Genomic DNA, 10872 nt, shown 5'->3' with positions numbered 1-10872 from the left:
ATGATTATATTTCAACAGGGCGCTTGTTAATTTAACATCACTTGGGATCCTTTTCACTACTGTTATCCCGAAGTGGGCCGTGACAGTAAGATGTTGTTTACGACCCTACCGGACTCGTGACAAGAGCGGCCTCATAATCGCGAGTCCCCGGTGGCGCGCAAAGGGCGTCTGGTGAGCGGAGACATGATGCGCTCCGTTTATTATATAGGGGCGCGTGGCGCCGCCTTCTTTCTCATCTACGGAGGAGCCGTCAGTGCGCTCGGTCCCGAGTAATTCAGTTGTGTGGGGAAGACGGACCGATAAGGGCGTGAACGCACACAAAAGAGGCACGACTAACGGGAAAGACACCAGTTAAACGGGACCGGCGCGAGGTTCACCACAGCCTTGTTTCAGGCTGTTTTTTGTAACTTGAACTGTGCAGGATTCCATTCAACCTCCGACAGCGCCAAGATGAACACCGCGATACCGTCCGAACCGGGACCGTTAGAGGAGACGATGAGAGTTATGATGGTGATACACGAGGCGCTCACGGGCAACGATGCTCGCCGTGGTTTTCCAGTGGCTTGTGTAGACTAATGAGAGTTTGGGTCTGAGCGCAAAGATGTCGGTGCCTTTGCTGAAGATCGGTGTGGTGCTCAGCACCATGGCAATGATCACCAACTGGATGTCCCAGACTCTGCCATCACTGGTGGGACTGAACACCACCAAACTAACCGCGGCGCAGGGCGGCTATCCAGATCGGAGTATAGGAGTAAGTGTCGAGTTACATACGATTGAACGAGCAAATTTATATCAAAGTTCAAATATCGCATAATATATCTGCGTTATTGCTTTTTAGCTGAGCTTTTCAGTGCGTTGCAACTCGCGTTTTTGGGTAAGGGGGTGCGCACCAAATGCGTTCTTGCATTGGAAAGCAGAGCGCAAACAGGCTATAACGCAGTGATTTCCAGAAGCCTTTTGAGCACTGGAACTTGTTGAAACTTAAAACCGCACAGCTCACGAGACGACGTCCAAAGACGTGTATGCATAGACCATCAATTATTAAAAAATTGCGAACGCATTTTGTAGTTATTTTATATTTACACTGGAACACAATTACTTTTTTAATACAGTTTGAACTCGGTATGTTCGTCCGAAACGTGCAGAAAATCAAGTCCAACTTGTCTATTTGTGCTGCACTGTTTTAAAGAGGTTATGAAAGGTGTTTTTATGAAAGGAAAAAGTGAGAAAATCTGTTTGATATTGGATTTGCTCAGCACAGTTTAACTAAATAGTAAAAAAATGCTTTATGGGAATTATGATGAGATGATATATAGACGGTTGCTTTGCATATTACATAGTTTGCAGATCTCGATGTCTAGATATAAAGATGTTTGTAAGAAGTGGAGTTCACAGAAGGGCTTATGTGACAGTGAAATACTGCACAACGTGTATTTTATATGGCTGCAAAGTAGACAGATCAACAGTCTGTTGGCATTGTTTTAATCTTCCATAAGCACGGTGTTGATGTGGTGGATTTGTCTAAATGATCTGAACGGATGTACGGCGGTGGACCATCTGTGTTTCACCCCTGGCAGTTCCGAGCGGCTGCGATCAGCAGTTCGAGATTGACAGAAAGGTCCTTTTTATCTAACAGCTGTCAGTCAAATCCAGCTAAGAAATTGTGTGCTTGGATAAATGCCATTGATGTTTGTCTTGCAGATTGATGTGGTAGTAGATGTTCAAATGCTGCGTTCTGATTGGTGGGCGGTAAGCGTGGCGTGACCTGACCGAGTAGATAGGGCTTTGCGTAATCTTATGTGTGTTTATTATGTCAATGTGGAATTATAAATGAATCTATGAACGGCGGATGACAGCGAGGTTTAAATGTAATATTTGGTCAAATCAGACATCAGATTAATTCACCCTCTCTCTGCCTCTTTCACAGCCTCTCGCTAACCCAGAGGAGTCCTGGCAGGTGTACAGCTCAGCGCAGGACAGCGAAGGCAGATGTGTTTGTACGGTCGTCGCACCTCAACAAACCATGTGCTCAAGAGATGCCCGCACCAAACAACTCCGTCAGCTACTGGAGAAGGTAATCGAACCGTAGCCGTCAGTGACCTTTCACCTCCCATCCCATCATGTTACCTTTAAAATGAAGTTACCATAGACGCTCGGCCTGACAACAGTTTTTTCTCCAGAGATCAGTGATCAGGGTTGTGCCTAACAACAGCTCAGTTAATGAGTTCCTCTGGAACAGGGTCGGCACTATGGCACATGTTCCAGAAATATAATCAGCAAGACAATGATGCAACCAGGGAAAAACACTGTAAACATATCACGTCATCAGTAGATTGTAAAATAACTAGATGATCTCACGACTTCTCTCCAAAACCTACCTCCTAATATGAGTTCCCCATGTATATGTTTTGAAAAAACATAATTTTGTTTCGGATGCATTTTGGTCAAATTTAGATACTCGAGAGAAATCTACATTACATTTACATTTAGTCATTTAGCAGACGCTTTTATCCAAAGCGTTCAGGGAGCAATAAGAGATAAGTCATTAAAGAGCAATATTACAATAGGTGCTAATATCTATCCATCATATTGTCATTGTTGAGTGGAAACCTTATATGTCCAAAACAACAGAACATGGAGAAAGCACTCTATTTACATTTTTTGAATTAAACACTGTGTTGTCCAAGTTGACTAGCTTTTTAAAAACTTTTCACAGACAAATGTATGAATGATTTATGGAAAATATTAAAATCAAGAAATATGCAATGATCCAACAGCAATGATTCGATCATCTCAGGCCAAAGGCATGAAAAGAGATATATGAATTAAAACCCTTTTTGCACTAAATGGAATAAAATGAATAAGTCAAACATATGCGTGTATTTGATGTATTTTATACATCAGTTCATCAACTTAATGTAACGTTATCGATAACATCCAACACAATCTCACAGCAATCTCTTTGTTGAGGTGGCTAATATGTTTTACCCGAGGGGGTGTCAATTCATTATTGTTTTTTCTAATAATCGTACAAATTCAAACTTATTAGCCAACTTGTAAAATAGTAATGCAGTTTTTAAGATGACTTACAAAGGAGCAAATATAGAAGGTTGCCCAATGTCGCAAGTAGACAGCAAGGTCTTGAAAACAGATTTTACATGTCCGCCAACTGTGTGCTTGTAGGTGCAAAACATGACGCAATCAATCCAAGTGTTGGACCAGCGGACCCAGAGGGACCTGCAGTATGTGGTGAAGATGGAAGATCAGCTCCGTGGCCTGGAGACCAAATTCAAACAGGTGGAGGAAAACCACAAACAAAACATCGCCAAGCAATACAAGGTACGCATGCACGATTAGACACAAAAATGCACGCTAAACAATTCAGATTTTTCATCAAATAATGATTATAAAGCAGTTCATATGGACACAGCACAATCAAGATTGCATGCATAAATAGAAATGTGCAAGACCTACCTGTACATCTGTCGAGAACGTGTGATCCAGAATCATTTTTATCATTAATAGCTAATTATAATAATCATAATAAAAGACAAAGGATAGATCTGCACATTTCCGTTTCTATAATGTATCCTAAGAATTCAACAACAATGAAAACATGCCAAAACACAAATCTCGCGAACATGCATGAAATGTCACGTTATTTGCGCTTTTGTAACACAACAGCGTGTATGTGTGAGTACAAGAGTCTGTGTGTGCGTGAATGTGCTAGATAGGTTAGCGAGGTAGCTCCCTGTGCTGAGTCTGTTGTTTCTTGCTTGCAGGGCTAACTATAAAGACATGATAGGAGAGCCAGAGGCCAGAAGAGGCAGGTCTAACCCACGATTGGCTGAAGTGGGCGTCAATCACGCTGTTTATGTCACGATTCTCATATTCTATACGACATTAGCTGTAAGAAGCACCCTCTCCCCTTTCCTTATCCAACCACCAATCAGATCTCTTTCTGCATGCCAATCTAAAGGATTGTTACGTTTCATTTATACAATATGATCTTCATTATTATTTAGCTACATTGATATTGATATGATTACTCTTCTCATATTCTTCTCATCTTTGATAGTATTGCTTAAGTTTTTTTTTGTTTTGTCACTATGAATCTTTGGTTATTGGAGTAATATGCGTTTGAAGTAAAGAACTCAATCCTACCATCACATTGTTGTATGTGAGTTGTAATTTTCAGCATGTGTCCCTTCTGCTGTTGCATTCTAAACGATAAACTAATAAAGTTTTTTCCCAATTGTTTACCGTGTTCAGAGCGCTTGATTTCGTCGCTAAATGTATGCCGATTATATACGGAGCTCAGTAAATTTACTGCTGTTTGGCCTCTGGACTCTCAACACACAACACACACATGCGCTCTTACAAATGAAGGTTCTTTAAAGGTTCGGCAAAGAACCTTAATCAAATCAATAATCATTTATCACCGTCTAGGGTTCTCTAGTTGGATGTATGAATATCGGGAGATTATAAAAAGTTAAGAGAGGGCAAGTGGAGGTCTATAAAGATCAAGTACATTCACAATGTGCCAAAAGTAAGAGGAGATCCTCTTGAACAAGTTTGACTTCAGCTACATCCATTTCTCATATTTTAATATCTCAATTTCTCCTTTAAATCCACGAGGTTGCATGGAGAGCTGAAAACGTTCCCATCTTTTGCGTTTCTGAAGAGATCTCAACAAGGTCTCAAACTGAGATGCGTCAAGTCTGGAATCAAAAGTCTATATTTTTTAAGATCTTAATACGATCTCAAACATTTCTCATCAAATTGACCAAAATCCAGACTATTTGACCTCTACAATCTACATTCATTTTACACCTCCATACTCTTCATAGATTTCTACAACTGTATATTTGTGACATTTTTCCTAAGCAATTTAAGACTTTAATGTTTAAGACTATGCTGATATGGTTTAATAGCCTTAGAACATAAAAAGTGTACAGATAAACAAACAAAAGCTGATGCAAGCACCCTCCCGTATATCTGGAAACACAGACTGTAGTGATCATCTCTATAGATGTAGACAAGGGTTGTCAGACTAGACAGTACCTCCAGAACCTCGAAGGGACTTTATCTTTCCCATCATCCCTGTGTTCCCGACCCGCCGGCACCTGAGCAGCTCTGTTACGTATTTTCAGGCCATAAAGGCAAAAATGGCGGAGCTGCGACCGCTGATTCCCGTCCTGGAGGAGTACAAAGCCGACGCCCGGCTGGTCCAGCAGTTTAAAGAGGAGGTGCAGAACCTGACGTCCAGCCTCAGCCTCCTCCAGCAGGAGATGGGAGCGTATGACTACGACGACCTCCATTCTCGCGTGGTCAACCTGGAGGAGAGACTGCGTGCATGCATGCAGAAACTTGGTACGGCACAAACACACTCAAAAATATAGAGGTTTACATAATCCAGAATGATGTTAAAGGAATGTGAACATATAAAAAGCAACTTCTGGCATAATTTCCTCACTCTCATGACACGATCGACGGGGACCCGAGACAAGAATAAGACACTTAAAGATGACAACTAAGAAATTAGATATGAAAAAGCAACATCTGAGCGATAAAATTGCCTCTGGGACTCTCTGATGACTCTCCATCTTACACACGCACCTGTCTCTGGTGTGTGTACTGTATATCAGCTCTCTCTTTCTTTAAGAAAAATGTGGGCCAGCCTCAGTGTGCAATCAATTGCTTTTTAAGGGACTTCATTTATCTTTCAAACACACACACATACAGCGTAGACACACACAAACACACTCGGGCTTTGTCCTTGTGTGTCATAGCTGGTGAAACTATGGAAGGTATATTGAAAACCACATGAACTTTACATGCAGACATGACTAATATTGCTATCAGTATAGTACATAACTCACTGTTTGACATAAATGAGACCTCAAAACGTTTATGGATTTGTGCTGAATGACAGAAACTAGGGTCTTTTGACTATTAAACAACCGCCTACAACAAATCCGAAGTCGTACTTAAGAACCCATCAGAACACAAAGATATATCACAGACAAGCATTCCATTGACATTTAACATTTGATACTATTATTAAACATAAACAAATATCAAGCCACAGGTGCTACTTTAATGTGATTAAACAACATGTTTACACTTGTAGAAGTAAACATTTTTCTATATAACAACAATAAATTGCGTGTTATATACGGTGTGAGATGGTTGTTTGATTCTAAAGAAGTGTGGATATGTGTAGTATGTATGAGGCAGAGCTTTAGTCTAAAAATAGTGCTGTTATAATTTTGCTTGAATCTCCTGATAGACACCAGATTATAGCGAGTGTGTTAATCTCTGTGTGTGTTTGGGGGGTTGGGGGGCATGAAATAACACAAAAGATATGCGGCACTACACCACAAACAATTGATAAATTTTGACGTTATATAATTGTTTATCAATAAATAAATTATTTATATACTGCTTTACAGGAAATGTTATTATAGCAGTTAATAAAATAAATAAAAAACAAATGATGCTCTATTCCTCTGTGCGGAACCCATACATTTATGAATTATAAATGGAAAGTTGGATTTTACTCTACTGTATATTTCTTCTCATGTAATATTCTGTTTCACCCAGACACGTGTCATGCAGACTTCAAGAGGAAGTTAAAGAAAAAATGAGTTTTACAGATTTGAAATGATTAACCAGAACATTCATTAAAACATCAACAACATTAAATGATCAAACTCATTCTCCTGACAAAATGTGTCTCCTGTAACGCTGCTTTGGAACGATGCACATTGTGAAAAATGCTATAAGTAAAATTGAATTGAATCAAACTCGTTCAATTTATGTGTTTGCTCTGCAGCATGCGGGAAGCTTACCGGCATTAGTGATGCTATCACCATTAAAACATCTGGCTCTCGGTTCGGATCCTGGATGACGGACCCACTCGCTACTGAAGGAGACACAAGGGTGAGGGTTAAAATAAAGTTTCTATTCAAAACCAAGCACACACACAGTACAGTACATTTTTAAACTCAATATACAGTATGTAATGAATATTTTGCATCCGAACATTAACTTAATATTATTAAAAACAAGGAATGATTCGTAAAAATCATGAAGGCATGTCAAGTAAAAAGTGTGAAAATGTATTTCTTAATTGACACACGAAGAGTGAAATATTATAGTATGTTGTAGATTTTGGTTGTAAATCAACACAGATTTGCATGATTTCTTCATGTGTAAGCTCATTTACATGTACACAGTCAGACCAGCTGTGTATTTAATGCCTGCGGTCAAACCCCAAGCATATAGCTTCTGTCAACAGATTTATAAACATGTTAAACGCCACAAAGCCGAAACTACACTGTGAAGCAAACCTCAATGTTGAGATACACTGTAAAAAAATCCTGTAATAAAAAAGATTCTGGCAGCTGTAACACCGTAAAATAACAGTTTCTTCCCATAAAATAAAAAATGTATTTAAATCAGTTTTTTAACAGAGTAATAGAAAAACAGGTAACAGTACGAAATAAGTTGTATATATTGTCATATAGAATCACACTGTATCATTACATTTCTATAATGCTGATCGAAATATTTTAAAGAAAAAAACTCTAATCCGACGAGAGGATCAAAGGAATATTCTGGGTTATCTTCTTAACGTAATATCTTTATAGCACATCTGTGGCATGCTGTTGATTCCCACAAACAATCATTTCAACTGCTCACAGTAACCTTGAGTTTAATAGATTGTGATTTATGCTGTTGTATAACGCTTTAAGATCTGGCCGTGTAACCGAAGGGTTAAGGATCGAACCCTGCGAGGATTGATCTATGAGCTCTCACCAGCCAGCAAGACATTTAGATCTAGGTTGTTCCAGAGCGGACGTTCTTTTGATAAGTGTACTGGGTTTGAATTCAAGTGTTTGCTATTGTAGATGACAAATGAGCTTTTTGCATTACAATGTTCCATATGCTTTCAAAGGAGCATCTGTGGGAAGTTTCTGAACTAGCACAATTTATACTCAACAATTATCATTTATTATTAAGAATCTGTGCTTCTGATGTTTTATTATTCAATGCACATTTAAAGTTGCAGTCTGTGACTTTTGCGGCTTAAAAAATTAAAGTAGAAGTATTACTCGGATACAGAGAGACACAGACACACACATTCGTACAAATCCCGCCATAAGCAGACAACAAAACATTAGAAACCAACACTACAGTAGACACACTCATGCAAATGTTTCACAATTACAAACCCAATACAGGCATTAAAAGCTAAGTTTTAACAAGCTGTTCAACCATTATAACAATACAGCCATTATACAAAGCCATTGAATCTAAACTCCTTTCACGCCCACAGCCCACAAGTTCATCTCTCTCTCTCTCTCTCTCTCTCTCCTTCTGTTGTTCTCACACTTTTGGTCGTGGCTCTTGTTTTTTTTAAAGAAGGATGATACCGTAGGCTGTATGTGTGAGACGGTCAGAGCGTGTGTGCGTGTCTGCGTATGTGTTGTGCGTGTGTGGGAGAGAAGGAGAAATATCGGAGTGGCTTTTGGCTCTTGCAATACAACCAGCTGTAGCGGAGAATCGTGATGATTATTTTATCATTTGCTTATCCATATGTCACTCCAAACCTGTATTACATAAGCTAACAAAACCACTGAGACATTTCTCAAAATATCTTCTTTTCTGTTCCACAGAAGGAAACGTTATATACAGCATTATGGGGGTAAATAAATGATGACAACATTCTTATGTTTGGGTGAACTATCCCTTTAAGAACGACATTATTCCATTAAATGGAATTGTTCAAATCAAATTCACTTCAAGTTTTACATCTATTGCGCTTCTCAAATTGTTGCAAATAAAGGTGCATAAAAGGTTCTTCACAGCGATGCCATAGAAGAACCATTTTTGGTTCCACAAAGAACCTTTTAAAGATGTTTAAGGTTTATGGAAGCATTTAGATAAAAGTGAAGCACCTTTATTTATAAGAATGTAGTAAAACATTGCGAAAAAACTAATATGCAATCAAATCAAATCAAATATGAATTATTTACTGTAGAATTCATGGTATTTGCTACATCATGACAATACAAGCAAAATACGGTAGACAGATGTGCGTGCGTGTGCTGTATATATAGTAGATGTTTTGCTTTGTGCCTACTATAGAGAGCACACAGACGTCCCTGTGGGACTCTGGAATATTCCATAAACGTGACTACTGCCTTTCCATTCCACCCCTCCCGCTCAGAGAGAGCGAAGCTCCAGCCATGCTGGGATTTCTCCACAGAGAGTTAGCTTTTATCCGGAATGATGTGGAATTATCCCCATAGGGTTCATAATGCCTGGCACGCAGGATCTTCCTGGCTGTCAGTTTTCACCGTCTTTATTCTGCCACGTTCTGAAGGGGGGAGGGATCGCTTCCAGTTTCCAATTTAATTAAGACGCCATTGATGCCGTGCTGTAGTTTACTGAACGTGTCCTGCCGTGCCGGCAGATTAATGCCAAAACAACAAAAATTCACATGGTGGCATAGGACAAATAAAGACCACCTTGACCTACTTTGATTTACCTTTGAAGAATGAGTGAACGGTCAAAGGTCTTAAGTTAAATGTTTGTTTACTCAATTTATTTTATTTTATTTTTTGATTTCTCATTGTCAGGATGGTGATACTTTTTTGAATCCACTTGGAAACAATAGCTGTTGGTTGAATTTGCTAGCGCTATGCTCTAACAACTGAGCTACAGGAAAGCAGAATCCATACATCTGTGTTTGAATCAGAACGCTAAAATGTCTAGTTTCCAAGAAAATCTGATTCATATGAATAATTTTTACGAGATTCATTCTCTTTTTTACAGGTATGGTACATGGACGGTTACCATAACAACCGCTTTGTGCGAGAATACAAGTCTATGGCGGACTTCATGACGTCAGATAATTTCACTTCTCACCGGCTGCCGCACCCCTGGTCAGGGACGGGTCAGGTGGTCTACAACGGCTCCATCTACTTCAACAAATTCCAAAGTAACATGATCATCAAGTTCGACTTCAAGACCTCCACCATCAGTAAATCACAGCGTCTGGACAACGCCGGCTTCAGCAACACCTACCACTACGCCTGGGGCGGCCACTCGGACATCGACCTCATGGTGGACGAGAGCGGTCTCTGGGCCGTGTACGCCACCAATCAGAACGCAGGGAATATAGTCATCAGCAAGCTCCACCCGATGACCTTACATATTTTGCAGTCCTGGACGACCAATCACCCGAGGCGCAGCGCCGGCGAGTCTTTTATGATTTGCGGGACGTTGTACGTAACCAACGGCTACTCGGGAGGTACGAAGGTCTACTACGCCTACCAAACCAACTCCTCAACGTATGAGTACATCGATATCGTTCTGCAAAACAAGTATTCGCACATCTCGATGCTGGACTACAATCCGCGAGATCGTGCGCTGTACGCCTGGAACAATGGCCATCAGGTTCTCTACAATGTCACGCTTTTCCATGTCATCCGCTCTGAACAATTGTAACCGTGATGACTGGAAAAAAATGGAAAACTGTCTACCGTGGACTGGATTGACATTTTGGGATTTAGTTTGGAGTATCTCAAAAGGAACATTAAAGAGAACCCAAGATTCCCAAGACAATCCATTGGAATGTTCTTATTATAAAACAATGTTATGCTGAATGAAAAACTGCAGACATGTGAATGAAGAAAACAAACCAAGAACAGATGCCAAAAAACAACAACAAATACATAAAGCCACGCCTTTCTTTTTTACATAAGAACCTTACTTTGTAGAAGAATGGAGTAATGGACTATAAACCTATCTGGAATATTCGATCCCTTCCTTATTAGGCGAGTTTTTGCAGGAATATCA

General features: G+C 39.8%; 1 protein-coding gene across 2 annotated transcripts; it reads left to right on the top strand.

Moving 5' to 3' along the window:
* Positions 1-601: 601 nt before the first annotated feature.
* Positions 602-10521, top strand: olfm1b (olfactomedin 1b; the record flags this gene model as incomplete). Of its 2 annotated transcripts, none has more annotated exons than XM_079485840.1 (6): positions 602-751; positions 1928-2074; positions 3184-3339; positions 5154-5373; positions 6839-6945; positions 9847-10521. In XM_079485840.1, the coding sequence occupies 6 exons, from the start codon at positions 602-604 to the stop codon at positions 10519-10521; spliced, it is 1455 nt and encodes a 484-aa protein (XP_079341966.1). The 2 variants fall into 2 exon arrangements, with proteins under 2 accessions (XP_079341966.1, XP_079341967.1); XM_079485841.1 differs by having other exon boundaries at positions 602-757.
* Positions 10522-10872: the final 351 nt, after the last annotated feature.

The sequence above is a fragment of the Barbatula barbatula genome, assembly GCF_947034865.1.
Source record: "Barbatula barbatula genome assembly, chromosome: 22".
Taxonomy (NCBI): Eukaryota; Metazoa; Chordata; class Actinopteri; order Cypriniformes; family Nemacheilidae; genus Barbatula; species Barbatula barbatula.
The sequence above is the reverse complement of the archived record's forward strand: the minus strand, read 5'-3'. Positions and strand labels throughout refer to the sequence as shown.